The 16,950-nt window shown below is 44.1% G+C and overlaps 1 protein-coding gene across 5 annotated transcripts in view; it reads left to right on the top strand.

Moving 5' to 3' along the window:
• The window catches only part of RALGAPA2 (Ral GTPase activating protein catalytic subunit alpha 2), a 271,302-nt gene that overhangs the window by 171,522 nt on the left and 82,830 nt on the right, over positions 1 to 16,950 (top strand). For 4 of the 5 annotated variants that reach the window (XM_043882987.1, XM_043882990.1, XM_043882989.1 and 1 more), the window contains 3 exons: positions 4,051 to 4,174; positions 6,192 to 6,347; positions 12,232 to 12,390. In XM_043882987.1, coding sequence (XP_043738922.1) covers positions 4,051 to 4,174; positions 6,192 to 6,347; positions 12,232 to 12,390 — 439 coding nt within the window. Of the gene's footprint in view, positions 1 to 3,881; positions 3,948 to 4,050; positions 4,175 to 6,191; positions 6,348 to 12,231; positions 12,391 to 16,950 lie in introns of those variants that run through there. The other variant, XM_043882991.1, reaches the window with a different exon arrangement.

Here is a 16,950-nt window from a genome sequence, read left to right as displayed (position 1 = left end):
TCAGATGGACCTCTCTTCTGAACGATTTTAGAAGCAGTTCTGAAGATGAGCTCTGACCCGTGTTTGATCTGGAGAAACAAAGGGCTTCCAAAAACATCTCAGCCTGGGGCCAGTGTCTTGGTGGGCACATAACAGGTGCTTGGAAGTCTTCAATAAACTGCTTCCTTAATCTTGAGTTTTTTAAAACTCATTTAAAAATTAAAACAGCTTTCTGTTCCTATTGTTTTCCCTTCAGAAGCATCACTAGGCATCTCCTTAGAGAGAAAAACCTGCGTTTGTTATTCCTCAGACTATCCTTCCCCACATTGTTTCCCAATGGTCGTTGTGCTGCTTTTTCTCCAGAGGAAGTTCTGGGGCGTGGGCGGTGGGGGATGGGTGTTTCCTGAAGGGGCTTGGGGATTCACGCCCCCTCCCTCCCACCATCCAGTAGGAAATGAGCAGTCACTTGGGTTCCAGACTCATCTTTTCCAGTGTAGGTTGAGTTCTTCCATGCTCCTTCCTATTGAGTGACGACATTGGTGTCTTGTGGTTGTGGCCAGTTTGTTGAGTGTTAATGTACTTTAATTGCATAATGTACAATGGAAATAGCTCCCTGGGGGACTGTTCTTGATATCTCATAAGATATCCACTTATTTTACAGTAAGGATGTTTTCAGGGTTCTTTAAAAGAACAGAAATAAGCTGGGGGGGCTTTTTAGCGTTGAGATCCCGTGTATCAGTCACTTAGCAAATAAGAACATATCTTGTCCCTCAGCTTCCGATCAGGATGTTTCTATTAATTTCTGGTATCAATTTATCTCCCTGCTGTCAAGTCAAAGTTTCTGCTTAACCCGTTCCTAGGAAAAGTATGGCTTCCCAGATGGCACTAGTGGTAAAGAACCCACCTGCCAATGCAGGAGACATGAGATGTGGATTCGATCCCTGGGTCAGGAAGATCCCCTAGAGGAGGGCATGGCAGCCCACTCCAGTATTGTTGCCTGGAGAATCCCATGGTCAGAGGAGCCTGGTGGGCTGCAGTCCTTGGCGTCTCAAAGAGTCGGATGCAAGAATGTAGAGACCACCTCACAACTAGGGTTTGTATGCTGTGAAGCTGGCAAAGATGTAAATAGTATAGTGAACATAGGTACACATTCAAGAAAGCTCCCCCTTTTAATATTAATGCCTCTCCCCACCAAAAGATAAAGTAAAAGTAACAGTCATGTTTCTTTGGCTTTTTAATGTGACATCACAAGGAAACCAAGCTATTCTGGTCTAGTCCTAATAAGAAAAAAACAAACAAACTTGAATTCTAGTGAGGAAGAGGAAACGGTTGATTTTCTGTCCATGTGCTTTGGACTACCTGCTCCTCTGTGCACTGGTCCTGCTGCTCCTGGACATGAAGTGCTGTTGATGTTGCTAATTATCATTTCAAAAGCCTGGCTCTAATAAGGCCAGACACAGCGTCTGCATCCTCCCAGGCTCTCTGCAGTGCTAACATTTTGGAAGCTGTGAAATTTGATGAGTGTTTACAGCTAAAGGTCACCTGGGCTCACACCTCTATCCGTCACGCAGTCACCCGGCATCTCTCTGCTCCACAAGGAGCTGATGAGGACCCATGACCCGTAAGCAACTACGAAGGAAAAAGCTTGGACTTTAAGGAGAGCAAACAAAAGCATTTCAGATAAACCTGAGTTTGTTTTTTGTACGTCCAGTGTATAGAATAGAGAAAAATTAAATGCTGAGGACTTATCGATATGTAGATGGAGCTGCAGAGAAATGGACCGACTCTCCTTTGCTCTCCATCTGTTGAAAGAGACTGTCTTTTAGTTCGCGGCTTATGACCTCCCTTACCGTCCAAGCCCCTACATGATTACAGATCTTAGAATCAACTTGTCTGAGTCCAGACTGCTGGCCAACCCTGCCTGTAGTTCAGGAGGAAATGATGTCACAATTTTGGGCCCCATGTGCTTGAGGACAAGCTTTCCAAGGTCTCTGCTGGAGTACCGCCCACTAGCATCCATCAGCACAGAATCCCCTCCCCACCCCCGACATCCATTCTCTGGAGAGCGGCACCCCCACGAACATGACAGAGCATGTCCTCAGTCTTCAGGACACCCACCTCCCCCTCTGGCAGCACGACAGTTCACCTCAAAAGCCTTAAAAGTAGGCAGTGATCATAGTTCCACATCTATGAATTTATTTTAAGGACTGTCAAAGATGATGTGAAAACACCTTTCAAATGGATGTGACCCAGATGTCCAGTAGCAAGGATTTGGGATATGGAATAGTAACATAATGGAATGGAATATTCCACAATCATCATTAATAACTTTGTTACACAAGCATATGGTGTAAAAGTGTTTGCACTCCAAGACGGTGTAGATGATGATTTTTATGTTAAGCATATTTTACACAATTTTTTTAAAGTGTTCACAAATATTTTAAGTGAAAAAAACAGTGGCAAAACACAAACTGATTACGTCTCATTTTGTAGGCAAAAACGCATCCTGAGATAGTAACCATTGTGATTTCAACATATAAGCAAAGAACGCGAGTGGGTTTTAAAAAATTCTTCTCTTTCCTTTCTGTATTTTCCAATTTTTCCTCTGAGTATGGTCATTAAATGTAACCTATGGGGGAAGCAGGAGGAGTAAGCTATCAAGACAAATCCCTGGGTCAGGAAGATCCCTTGGAGGAGGGCATGGCAACCCACTCTGGTATTCTTGCCTGGAGAATCCCATGGACAGAGGAGCCTGATGGGCTACAGTCCATCAGAGTCTGATGGGTCACAAAAAGTCGGACATGACTGAAGTGACTTAGCACACACACAGAAGGAGATATTGAAGAATGTGTTAAAATACAGAGCCCAGATTCTATCACTGTCGAGTCTAATCAGATTATAATTTTGAGGTATGAAATGATTAGGCAGCAGAAACATTTCCATGTTGTTTAAATGCTCAGTAGTTTTTCCAATAGATTTTTCCAGAGTATATGGTAGAAATCAGGAGAAAAGTGGAACTGCTCTGGAAATGGTAATCCAAAATCTAAAACATAGAGACTGGAATCCACGTCTTGGGTGATGGAGCTGTGGTTCTTGGTTAAAGCTCTATTCCAGCGAGAGTGATGTCATCACCTCTAAACTGTGCCCACATCACTTGTCGTAGATCTAGTGACCTTGACACTGTACTCCAGTGTATAATTTATATTAATAGAAATTTATATTAATATCAACATATTCCAATATATCATTGTTTCTCGGGTCAATTCAACAGAGATTTAGATGAGCAAATTCTGCATGCCAAAGACTGTATCAGATGCACAAAAGTTGACCCAGAACTCCTTTCTTCAGAGTGTGTGTTGCATTTGCCTGATTCAACAGCAAAGTGTCCCAAATCCATCATGGAGAAAGTGGACAAACAGTTTATACTTCAGAAGAAGTTTCCTTGGGCAGCTGTCCAACCTCCCAGGTACCCTCAGATCAGTCAGAGCCCAGGATGGGTACAGCCCTTCACAAAGATGGTACCTAAATGTGTCCTGCTTTGAAGAAGCAGTTTTCATTTCTCAAGTAGTCTTGGCCTGTGTTACAGTCCCAATTAGGGAGCTCCCCAGCTTCCTTACCTAAAGGTGTGGGAAGTGAAATATGCACAGTCATGTGGATCTGTCCACCACTGATACCTATCTGAAAGGCTTGGGTTTTTTTTTTTTTTTTTCCTTAACCAAAGCTAGAGAGAGTTTGTCAAACTGTGTGCTCTTACTTGCTGTTCACACATCACACTTCTAAGAGGTGGTCTCAGGAGCCGGACTGCCCTGCCTCAGCTCCTGACCTCCCGTTTGCGGTGTCACGGGCTGTGCCTCCTTTGAATTGTCTCTACAAGGAGGTGGTGACAAGACCTGTCTTCTTGGGCCGCCTGCAAGGATAGACGAGATCGTGTGCTGAGGCTTCTTGGAACAGTGCCTGATCCTTTGTAAGTTCTTGGTAAACGTCAGCTGTATAACAGATGTATATGTGGCAGCAATATAACCAAACTTTATACCTGAGAATTCTAACTCCTTCCAACCTAAAAATTCACAGCCGCGAAACGCACAAAATCGCAGTGTTTTACATTGCCGAAGGTCAAGAAGACAAGTGTTCAATCCTTTCCAATGAAAGGGGAAGCCAAGCATATGAAGACTTTGTTGCTGGACTTGGATGGGAGGTAATTCATTTCATCTAGGAGGTGTTTGCCCATCAGCATTATCTAAGGATGTATGTAAGCTAGATGTTGATGGTATATGTTTTTACATTCATATGTAGCTTGGATAGAGTTCTGGAGTTGAAGGGTGTGTAGAATTTGACCTCTTGTGTTAGTTTTTTTTTTTTTCATACTTTATACATAAACTTTTGTTCCCCCTTAACTTTCCTTTTAATATTATTTCATTTGCTTTGTATGTGAACTGAGTAGTCAGATTGGCTCTCCCAACTGTAGACAGCGTGTAGTAAGAGAAGACAGACAGGGGCAGGGAAGTAATGACTTTGGTCCCCGTATGGAAATTGGAGAAGAAACCAATGACTCAGGGGTGAAAAATGAAGAGTTGGATGAAGTCAAAAGTTGACTTGACAGTAGATGTGATGGTTTTGCTATCAATTTGTTTTCTTCAGGTAGGGCCCAGGGTGGTTGATATTTAAAAATTTTGTTTCTTCTTGGCTAAATGATATTCTGACAGAAAGATAGCCATACATTTATACACACACACGCACACACATATATATGTCTCTAAAACATATTCTAAAAGAATCCAGAATAGTTAAAATACAAATTAACATATATGAAATAATTTTCTTACTTTTCATTACTTTTGTTTTGGTTTCTTGATCATCTGTGCTGTGGGTAGCTCTCTGGGTGCCTAAGTGAGATTTACCTCTGAGAGCTGAGCATTTAGCAAAGGGACCGATAAGGAGATGAAGATAGGACAAGAGCACATCAAGGTCAAGACCATGTACTTTGTCATCAAGAAGATATTAGTCTGAAATAGTTATTACGCTTTCAGTAAATTGTTCGTCTTACTAATAAAATGATTTCTTGTTTGTCATGGAGTATATGTAGTATTTAACTCACATTTCTAAACTATGCATTTCTTAACTAGCATTTTAAGAAAAGACTAGAAGATTAATTCAATGCATATATTGATTGTCTTTGGCACAGAAGAAATTCTTTTGTTTCTTTCTTTTTTTTTCAGTTGTGTTACCACAGATGCTTTACTGAAGGAATAGCAGTTTATGAAAAGTAAAAACAAAATACTGAAAGATAATCTTAAGTACTGACTAAGAAGAGAACATTCTTACCTTAGCCTGAAAAAGAATTATGAGTCAGAGACTTTGGGCAGCTGTATAAATTGGAAGAACCCTTTTGAAAGGCAGTTTAGGAGTGGCTATTAAATTTGGGAACATTTGTACCCTTTGACCTGAAAGACTGCTTTGAATGCTCCTTCTGGTTTGACCACACCAGGACTGTTGGAGAAAGCAGAAATGCCACAGATCCATCAACAAGGGAGCTCTGTGCATGTCTCTACATACAGACATATTTATGTGTCGGGGGGAATAATGTTGAAGAAATATGCATCAAACCTTTGCTAGTGTTTTTTTTAAGTAGGTACGATTTTGGAGCCCTTTCATTGTTAATTTTTTTATCTTTTAAAAAAAATCTTATTGGCGTATATTTTATTTATAATGTTGTGTTAGCTTCAGATGTACAGCACAGTGAATTAGTGGCTTCTCAGGTGCCACTAGTTGTAAAGAAGCCGCCTGCCAGTGCAGGAGACTTAAGAGACGCGGGTTCGATCCCTGGGTTGGGAAGATCTCCTGGAGAAGGACATGGCAACCCACTCCAGTATTGTTGCCTGGAGAATCCCATGGACAGAGGAGTCTGGAGGGCTACAGTCCATGGGGTCGCGAAGGGTTGGACATGACTGAAGTAACTTAGCATGCATGCACACACATACACATATCCACTCTTTTTAGATTCTTTTCCCATATAGGTCATTACAGACTATTGAGTTAATGTTTATTTAATATTTAATTTCATCTCAGTTTGCATTAAAATTGTTTATAAGCAGAAAATTATAAAAAATGAAAATACTTAGATTAAAAAAAATAATAAACAAACACACTCCCGCTTAGTGAATAAGAATAGCTCCTGTTTGGTCCTCACTCTTTTCCCCTGTGTCCTGCATCAGGTGGACCTGTCAACCCACTGCGGGTTCATGGGCGGGCTTCAGCGCAATGGCAGCACGGGCCAGACCGCCCCCTACTACGCTACCTCGACCGTGGAAGTCATCTTCCACGTCTCAACTCGGATGCCGTCAGACTCAGACGACTCGCTCACCAAAAAAGTAAGGAGCCTCCTGGGGGACCATGCTTGGCTGTCCTGGGACAGAGCAAAGTCCATGATGTGTCACACACATGGAGACTGGCTTCCTCTGGGGTCACTCTCCTCAAGCGACCGTTGTCATTAATCTGAAATATCCTGCTTGGCACAAACTAGATAAAGATAACAGGAAAATCGGTCAGTCGTATAAGTCTTAAATCCTGAGATGAAGATGAAGGAAGCATCTTCGATGTTGTTAGCTTTGGATCTTCTCTCCTGTGACTGTTAACTGAGAGAAAGTTACTCTGTTGACCTCCCGGGCTGGCCAAGGTCATCTGATGTAAGGACCCTCTATGGCTGGGGTCGGAGAAGGCTGGCGCCCCCCAGGGCTGCCAGAGGGGGTCGCTTGGCAGACCATTTGCAAAACGGCTAGTGCACGTGGCCTGCTGCCCACGGCCCCACCTCCTGTTCTCCATCAGCACGGGGCCTGCGGGCAGTTTTCTCTCGAGTTCAGAGGAGACCTCCATCCTCCACCTGGGAGTCAGCATTCCAGGGCCCCGTGTGCGTTCTAACCTGCAGGCTGAACACCTCAGCTGACCAGCAGGAAGTAAGGGGGCCCCTAAGAGAAGAGGACATTTTACTCTGGGGAGGAAGCCTGGAAATCTGACCCACGTCTGTGTTTCCAGATTAGAACAGTTGGGCCTCACATGCTGGTGCCAGGGGCTGAGCCCGGAACCCCCTTTTGACAGCCCTCTCTTCCAACAAGGATCCCAGGAACTGAGGCAGCCCCTGGAGGGTGGAAAGCAGACTATTCTGATGCTAAGTCTGGCAGTTTGGTGCTGTGTTAGGTGGCAGGGGAGTGTCTATAGCCAGGGTTCAAGTGAGTAGCCAGTTCCTTCGTCAGCCAGTTCCCTCCGTTTTCCCATCTATTACATGGGATTAAAAACACAGTTCATGTCCCAGGGTTGCTGGGCAGTGGGTGGACAACGCCTGCAAAATTGCTGAGCACCGATCTGGTACCCAGCAGCCCTCATCCTTGCCTGCTGGTTGGATAGCCTCTTCCTCCTGGCCCGTTAGGTGGGCGATTGATACTGGCCTGCAGGCTTCCTTGTACCTGCCTCATTTCTCTTCTTTGTGGTTTTGCTCTTTCATCACTGCAGCCATGGCCATCCGGACCACAGACACAGTAGGTGGCTGTGTTCGTGGGACCTCAGTGGTCAGGTTAGGGCATGATCAGACTCCTCCCACAATGACCAGGGGTCTCGGATGTGCAGAGCATGACTGACTTTCCCTCAGTGGCCACATGCTGGCTCCTCAGGGCCTGGGGAGCTGCCTCCATGTCTTAGGTTTTGGTGGTGGTGGTATTCTTAGTGGAGGGGGCCCTGCCCACAGAGACGTGATCTCTGATTACCCAGACCCTAGGCAAGATTCTCAGGCATGCTCAGCTGCTAAGTCTGGTCCCCCATGGACTGTAGCCCACCAGGCTTCTCTGTCCATGGGATTCTCCAGGCAGGAATACTGGAATGGGTTGCCATGCCCTCCTCTGGGGGATCTTCCTGACCCAGGGATCGAACCCACATCCCCTGCTTGGCAGGCAGATTCTTTACCATTGAGCCACCTGGGAAGCCTCAGGCAAGACCCACACATCATTTTTTCACTACCATGTAAATTGCTGCTACTCTGCAAATGCGTCACCATAGTCTATGATTTTCTTTTTTATGACTGAAAACTGTTTTGTTCCAAGATTGCTTCATATTTTAAACTTTTCAAAGAATTATTTCCTAAGTAGGATTGTCTTTTTTTTTTTTTTTTGAGAAAAGACAGTGTTTTCTTGATAAAAACACCCTGTTATAAATCCTATTCTGAGGCTTGGCTGGGCTGTAAGGTTCCCTACTGTAATCAGGCAAACGCAGCTGATCCCTTTTGCTGCTCCAAGATTTAGCATCGTTAGTGACAAACTCTCTCTATCAGGACGTCTCACAGCTCGACCAGAAATCAGTCACAAGAACAGCGGCCCCACAGTTCCTCGTCTCATTCCGACTGAATTGTCCCTAACAGCTTAAAAATGAGCTGCAGAATTCTAAAGTGATTCATGCTCTCCTCTGCCCCCGTCACGGGGCCACTTTTTCAACCCTGCAATCTGGTGGCAACCCCATACTGAACTCTTGATCCTTCACCGCAGAAATTCGTTAGCTCCAGCCCGATTAGATTTTTCACAGCTAATCTAACTGCTGTAGGGGTTTGCAGAGTGGGGACAGAGCTGTGCTATTGGATTTGTCCAATTCATTTGACTCCAGGACTATAATTGCACTTATGTCTTACAAGGCTTTTATAGCCCGAGGCTGGCCAGCGCATAAAAAACAAATTGGCAGTGATACAGGACGAGTGGAGGGGATGAAAGGCCCACATTATCAGTCTCCAGGCAGCACTGCTCTGGCAGGAAGTTTCCTGGTTAATTTACAAATAAAACTTAGATTTTAGGATGGGCACACTGTCGGCCGAACAATGGGGATGTCAGGGCTGCCTGTTACTTAGTAAAAGTAGCAGCCGGGCCCACTGAGGAGCAGGAATTCTTCAATCAAACAGACGACTCCTTCTGGAGCCAGCTGGCGACGTAATGCAATTAGTCGGGAAAGGAGGTCAGCCCATTAGGTGTGTACCAGGGCCAGTGTCAGCAGTGGGCGCCGCCTGGCAGCGGCGGGCAGAGGGGCCCCGGCAGAGGGTCTGCACAGCCCTGTCAGGGTGAGAAGTGGCAGGACAGGCACTGATTTCTGAAGGCTCAAGCCCCGAGCGTTTATCAAGCCTCTTGTGCAGTTGAAGCAGTAGCTGGCGTGAAGGATGGCTCGTGCAGACGACCCGCCACTCCCATCAACTTGACTCATGGGCTCGAGTTTCTCCCTGGAGGGCCCGTCATTGGAATTCTCCAAAACTCACATAGTGACATCTCTGTAATGGAACCCCCTTTAGACAGAGCGACACTTTGAAGCTTCCGGAGTACTCCTGGATGTTCTGACGTGGTTGACAATCTGGCTGGGTGACTCTTACATGCTCTTCCTTCCTTCATGTTCTCATCATGGACGGAAGAGGGTGCGTCCTTGCTCTTCACACCCCATGTATTTGCAACTGGTTCCATGGCCTCAGTTCTGAATTCTGTGCATTGGATAATTAACCTGTGACTTGTGCGGAGGTCTGAGGCAAGTGACAATGAAGGCAGCTTTCAGACGGTGAACCTTGAGTCATGACCACTTGGAGTGTTATCACGCCAGACGCGTGGACCTGGTCCTGTGATCTCATCCTTCTTGGTCCATCCTGAGAATACAGTTGTAAACAGAATTGGGAGAAAATTCTTCTTTTTTTTTTTTTGATGTGGACCATTTTTAAAGTCTTTATTTGTTACAATATTGCATCTGTTTTTTGTTTGTTTGTGTGGTTTTTTTTTTTGGCCATGGGGTATGTGGATCTCAGTTTCCCAAGCAGGGATCGAACCTGCACCTCCTGCACTGGAAAGGGGGTGGCTTCACCACTGGACTGTCAGGGAAGTTCCAGGAGACTTCCGTGGGTTATGTGATCAAGTTACCTAATTTAGAAAAGGGAGGTTAACTGCAAAAATTTCAATCCTCACTGTGTCGCCTCAGAGCTGATGCCTTGTGACTCACGAGTCTGGACAGGGAGCTATCCCAGGTTCTGGGGTGCCGACCTTTGGTGGGACGGCCATGCAGGAAGGCTGTTCAGTGGGGTGTGTTGGTCCCGTTCAGAAGTGTGTGCCAGCCCTGCAGTGGGGGCACAAAACTACCCAGAAAGTTGTCTCTCTCTATGGGGTGAGCAGGGTAGATGTGTGCCCCCAGGCAGCCCCTGCCCCCATTACCTTCTCCTGCTCTAAATTCCTCCCGAAGTTTCCATCTGAAACCACTCTGATTTCCCTCAAAAACATGCCTTCATTGTGCTGCTGGGGAGCTACTGCTATGTTTTGACTCCAAAAGACTGAATTTTAGGAGTGCGTCATAAACTCCTTGCAGGTTTTATTGAAAGGGAAAAAGAAAGGAAAATGGGTATCTAGAAGTAGAGAGATGCCTAGTGTTAGTATGAAAACCCAGGGTCTTTTTAAAAAACTATTTATGTAAGGGATCAGCCTCAACTTTTGCCTGCTACCCTTCTAGTCTTTATATGTAAGAGAGGAGGAGAAGGAAAAACTTATTTTACATTTAGCAAGTTGTGGATGTCATTGAATTTTTCCACACCCATCACACCTCGTGTTCAACACCCACAGTAAAGTGTGTGCCCCAGAGCCCAGGTTTCAGATGCAGCTGAATCAAGTGCCTCACGTGGGGGCCACCTGAGCTGGAACCTCACCTCACTGTAGGTACAAAGGTACAGTGGTCCCCAGAGGTGTGACAGAGGAGGAAGAAGCAGGCATTGCAGGAAACCAGTCTCCCTTATGACCTCGTGAAGAGAAGGGAGGCCTACAGGGGTGACCTCGGGTTTTCCCCTTGTGGTCAGAGAGTCTATAAAGAAATTGCACTTATATCAGCATGTTTTAAATACACGGTATTTGAAAACATCCTTTTTTATAGTGTAAGACAAAGTGCTTGCTTTGACCCGACATCTCTGTTTTATTAAGAGCCTCTGAATTTAGTTCTTCTCGGGGCTCACCTGTTAAATGAGTTCACAAGCAAGGCAGGCTTTGTCACGGGCATCGGCAGGCGTACGGGGGCGAGGATTCGCATTCTCAGTAGGCACCTGGGGGCCTCACCAGCCAGCCCCTGTGGGTTTAGGACTTCAATTTCAGCCAGCATTTTAGCTTTTATAATCGAGTTTGCTTGACTAAACAGCCAGGCCTGCCCCCAGGAGCTCACCTGCACTTCTCCAGCCCCAGATGCTCAGTTGCTGCACAGGATCTCCAGGGAAGGTGTTCTCGCATCGGATCGAGCTGTGCCCTCACGGACGCTCAGAGGGTCCCTTCCTTGGAGGCACCGGAAGCCCTCCCCAGAAAGGGCAGGAGTCTCTGACCTGTCGACTTTGGACCGCATGGCCTCTTGTGTATAAATGGGAGGGCTGGGGAGTTGCGCTGTCACAGAGTTGCTGCCCTGGGGTGCAGCCTAGATGGCCGTGGGCAGTGGAGGTGCGTGGATTGGAAGCCCCCGCCCAGCTTCCACGCTACTTCTGCACCTGTGGTGGGGGAGGCTCGCCTTCCTGAGCCCCCTCACCTCCTTATTAGACTACATAAAGGTGATCTCAGAGAGTTAGTGAAAAGGTAGAACAAAATGTACGTGTGAGCAGACTTCTCTGCAGTAAGCAATCTTTCAATGCTCGGTGCTGCTGCTTCGTATTAGTTTCTTATTAAATTTAAGTAACCCTAGTTTCTTAGACAAAGGTAAAATTATATATACTTTTTCTTAAAGGTTTGTCCTAAATTTGGTTTTTGTACATTTGGTAACGATTGTGTTATAATGGCTTCTGTTCTCTTATATGCATCTTTTTTTCTTAATCATCATCGAATTAAGAGCTTTATGAAGCTCTATTGTAATATGGAATAAAAGACTCACACTGTCCATTGTGTAGAAACACACTCAGCCACATAAAGCATCAGGCTTTGCTGCAGGAATAAAATTAAATTTTTAACAAATCCTGGAAAAGGTCCTGTCCCCATGCAGCCACATGTACCTGCGATGCTTACATGCCTCTCTTGGTTCCAATGTGTTTCATGGAAGGCGAGCTGTGTGTTTTTTTTTTTTCTTTCCCCTGTGCACTTGTGCTTTTTTAAAAATCCTCATAGAAGGCATCAGCGTTGTAGCCTTTTTCGGTGGTGAATTATTTTTGCCTCCGAGTATAATAATTCAATTTGTAAGCCACGACCCTTCATAAAGTGCTGTGATCACTCTGATTAATAAGGAGCCAATTTGCCGTTGCAGCTCCGTCACTTGGGGAATGACGAAGTCCACATCGTCTGGTCTGAGCACTCCAGGGACTACCGCAGCGGGATCATCCCCACCGCCTTCGGAGACGTTTCAATCATCATCTACCCCATGAAGAATCACATGTTCTTTATCGCGATAACCAAGAAACCTGAGGTATGTTTCCACTGCACTCTTCATGTGGCTTGTACAGTGATTTGCATGATGGTTCCCTGTTACTGAAAAACAGTGTTAATCGATATGTTAAAGGGGCCACTTGACACGTACATGAATTACACGTGCTGTATAGGAATTAAATATGAATTGGGGTTTTTCAAACACTCTTTCATCAGGAGCACAGAATTCTGTATTTTATTGCTGAGATTCTTTGAAAATTATATTGTAAAGACATGTATGGTTTTTTAAATGTTTTTCATGTTTAAGATTTTATAATATAAAGAAAGGATTGAAAGTCTGGGGCATCTTCATGAATAATAATAAGATCTGAATGAGCCCCATGTCACATGCAGCATTTTATGGGTGACTGTGGGTAGAGGATCCAGCCTTGCCTCTGCCGCTGCTAACGGGGGTCAGTCCTGAAGGATCTTGGAAAAGTCCTAAAGAGCTGGGCCCCCCCGAGGTTCGGTCTATGTTGGGGCTCTAAAGATGGATGCATCTTCCCACCCAATCGGTTCAGCTGGGTATCCATCATGGGAACGGCCAGAACCATTCGGCGTCGTGAGCGCAGGACCTAGATTGGCTTCCATTTCCGCCCTTGTCCTGCCTTTAGTGGTGATTTAATAGTGCTTTGTACGGTGGCTTGATTTTGTTTTGGAATTAATAATCCAAGATGGGCTTCTTAGTCTTTTTAGTAAACCTTTAGTGTATTATCTCTCCTTGTCAAGAAAATGACACGTGCGTCGGCTTCATACTAAATACAACCTTCATTTCTGTTCCAAATTGTCCTCCTGCAGGAGCTAAAAGTTACCCTTCTAAATATACTCTTTTTCAGCTTTAAAAATAATAGGCAAAACTTTCCTGGGATTTATAACCTAAAAGTGTTCAAGTTGTGAAGATTAAATGAGCTAAGAAATGAAAGGTGTTTAAATCAGTGCCTGGTCCAGAGGAAAAAGCTATTTAAGGGTTGATAATGATGATAATAATAATAGCTTTTATTATTATTGCTATTGTTGTTTTTTGTTATAGTTACTACCATGAAAATAGAATAAATAATGACTGCGGGACAACTCCTAAACTCAGAAAAGTCCCCACTCTGGCTGGTGAGGAGCCTGACATAAAGAGAACTCTCTTTTCTTTTCAAGGAGCGAAGATGCCAAAGTTTTTCATATTAAATATTTGTGTGATCTTTGGTCCAAGTCTCTGTGTGTGTGAAGTGTTCAATTTTGTATAAGAAAATGGTTCTTATCGCTAATAACATTTGCGTGTGTCCAAGAAGGACAGTAATTTAAAAAATTAAACTGCAAATTTTAATATTAGACAACTGATAAATTTAGTATCCTGTGGCTTTCCAAACTGGCAAATGTGTTTCTTTAATATTTAGTATGGATTAACTGGCTCTATTAGTTCATTTTCAACATGGCCCTCTAAAATGTCATTTAATGTCTTAAAAATGTCACCTTTATTTTTATAGCAAATTAAGAATATAAAAGGTATTTCAGTTCACTTTATAGTATCAAAGTGATTTTTAAAAGGTATGATAGTGTATGAAAACAAATATTATCATACTTTTTAAAATTTCTTTTTAAAAATATGTAAGTTTTATATATTTGGCCATAAATTCTGACAAGATGAATCGAGCAAATCGCTTTCTTAATATTTCAATTCAAAAGGCCTAAAGGAAAGAAGAGAATAATGGACAACTGGAAATTTAGTGCTATCCCCACATTTAAAGGACAAACCATTACAATGTAATAAAATTAATCCAGACATTTCCAGGGCAAGTGTGGCTGACCTTTTGTTCGCCAACCACTGACCTCAGGGTGAACGCGAGAGGCTTGTGGAGGGAAAGTCTGTTTGTTTGGCTTCGGTCCCTGGTATTTAAATTGCATTCCCTAATCAAATGAAAAGGCTGTCCTCTCTATCAGGTTACAGAATCCATGGCAACATTTGGCCTTTTATATCCATAATGTTAGCCTTTTTGTTTGCATCTAAGTAGAGACACCTGGAGCAATGTTAACATTAACCGATTTAGCATTAATAGCTTCATTATATAAGAATTTCTGATCAGATAGCTGTTACTTTTGTTATATTGCTTCAGCTTGTATTGTTGTCATTTTTTATCTCCCTGCTTGGCAACCGGGCAATGATTTGCAAATTTTTTTTGTCTTGATTAATTAAGCAATATAATTATCAGTAACCACGATGCAGTCTTTGCTCAACAAAGCTTCTGAGAGAAAACAATGGTAAGTCTGTTAGTATGAATGCATTCCACGTGTCCCAGATGCATGAGGATATTACGGACAATGAGGGGAAAGGCCGCCTGGGAGCGGGGACAAAGGGTGTCAGGCAGGCCCGACACACTACACATACCGCCAGGGACGCTCTGCGGGCTCCCGGGGACACAGACGCCTCGTTAGATTACAGCTAGTCAGCAGAGATTAATTCTCAGCCATTTGGTGCAATAATTTACCCATTCCTCAGTCTTTTAACCAGCATGCCTTACCACGGAAGGGGAGGCTTTGTGCTCGAAAGGTTTATTTAACCTTCCCCACTTTTAGGGATTGCCACACAAAATCAATATTTTTGCTAAGAAATTGTCATGACGCAGCTGCTCAAAGTTAAGAATGATCCTTCTCTGAAGGACAGGGAAGTGTACAACTTTCCACAATGACCACATCGGAGCATCTGTGGAGGACTTGTATCTTTCATCTGAACTTGGTGTGACTGTGTTCTGAGTACGTTATACTGGCCTCCGGGTAGCCATACTTCCCTAAGAATAATTTTAATCCTTTTTGTTTTTTTTAGGAGGGAAAAAGAAAAAAGAAAAAAAAAATCTCATCAGTACACAAAAGTCCTGCTCACTGGACAGAGTCATGCATATTCAAATTGTACTTTCATTCACTGGGCCTCATTAGTAGCCTGTGTAATAACGCGGGGCTGTTTGTAATACAAGCTCACAGACAGCACTGCTTCCAAGGCCTTTGAAATTGAACATATTTCGCTTTTTCATCCATACACCTCCCTTAAATATACAAATTATGTGCCTGGCAGAACCCGCCTTGCCTTCATAATACAACCTCTACAAAACAGTAGGTTGTAGGAGCGTAGCTGTGCTCACGGGAGGCAGGGATCTGAGAACGTCTACTCCCTTCTTGAGCTTTTCATCCAACTTAAAACATATAAATTTACCAAAAAATCAGTGTGCTTAGCAACATATTGGGTTGGCCAAATAGTTCACTCAGGTTTTTCCATACTGTGGACATCGCCTCTTTAGTCACAGCAAAGAAATATGCTATTGCCAGACTTGTGGTGTTCTGGTTTTTTTTCCTAAGTTGGTGGTCAGGGAAGACTTACGCCCTGGGCAGAACGTGAGATTTACAGGGTTTGTTAAAACACCCAATTTGTCCTGCAGGAAAATGATTCACAAAACCTCCATGCAGCAGGGGGGTACCCATGTTACTTTGTTTCTTCCAGTAACTGGAAACAACATGGGAACTCAGAACAATATGGGTGCTCATTTGCTTGTATGAATTTGTGAAGGTACGTTTTAGCATTTTTGCTGTGTTTCTCTCCAGGGACCTTAGTGATTGGCTTGTGCCTCTGACCAAAGGGCAGATGAGCCGAAGCAGCCTTGACCAGGAGCAGTTTAGGACAAGAGGAAGCTTTGAGGAAGGGTCCTTTTTGTCACCCCAAGCAGATTGTCCATTTTGTAAGTGAAAACCACATTGGCGTCCTCCAGGGTCTCCTTACTTGACCCTGGTAGATACGGGCTTGGGACGAAAACATGATGATTCGATCGTTTCTGAAAAGCAAGGCAGGAGTGGGTAACAGGATAGGAGCTGGGACCCCAAAGTTCCAGTCCTTGTGCTTCGCAGCAAGGGTGTCCTGGGCAGTCTCAACATCTCTGGACTTTAGCTTCCTCAGTTGTAACACTGAGGTTGGGGAGCATCCATCTTCCATGGATTCTTAAGCACCCCTTTAAGAGGAGAGACCCTTGTTGGAGCTTCCTGATCCTAGATGCCCATCCTTTCCCGAAGTTGCCCTGAGGCTACAGTTGTAGTTTGTGGCTCTCCTGCAGGCTCAGCAGCTATTGTGAGTGTGTGTGTATGTGTGTATGTGTGTCTGTGTATGTGTGTATGTGTGTCTCCAGGAAGACAGCTAACCCAGGACCTTCACTGGGAGCAAGTTATGTACTCGGGGTGCTGGTTAGGGCCCTTGCACCAGAAGCCACAGGAGCATTTGCACATGTGAGATCCTGAGTAGCTGGCACCCGTTTTTGGAAGGAAATCTTTTCCTAGGGTGACTTTATTATAAAGGGGATGTGTTTGACTACAACGTGGTTGTGTAAATTTCTTCTTGTTTCAAATGTGCAGTTTGAATATTTCAAATATTTCTTAAATATTTATCTCAGCCCCAGCCAAATGTCCTTTTTGAGATTAAGTCATACATTTTCAAATACTGTGGGGACATTCCCAAGGAAGGTGAGTTGCTTATTTTTGAATATGTAAAGAATCATTTGTTTTGAAGAGATAATTAAAGACACTGGAGAACTAGAAT

The sequence above is a fragment of the Cervus elaphus genome, chromosome 23, assembly GCF_910594005.1.
Source record: "Cervus elaphus chromosome 23, mCerEla1.1, whole genome shotgun sequence".
NCBI classification, from domain to species: Eukaryota; Metazoa; Chordata; class Mammalia; order Artiodactyla; family Cervidae; genus Cervus; species Cervus elaphus.
Note: the sequence above shows the minus strand (reverse complement) of the source record. Positions and strands in the feature narration are given on the sequence as shown.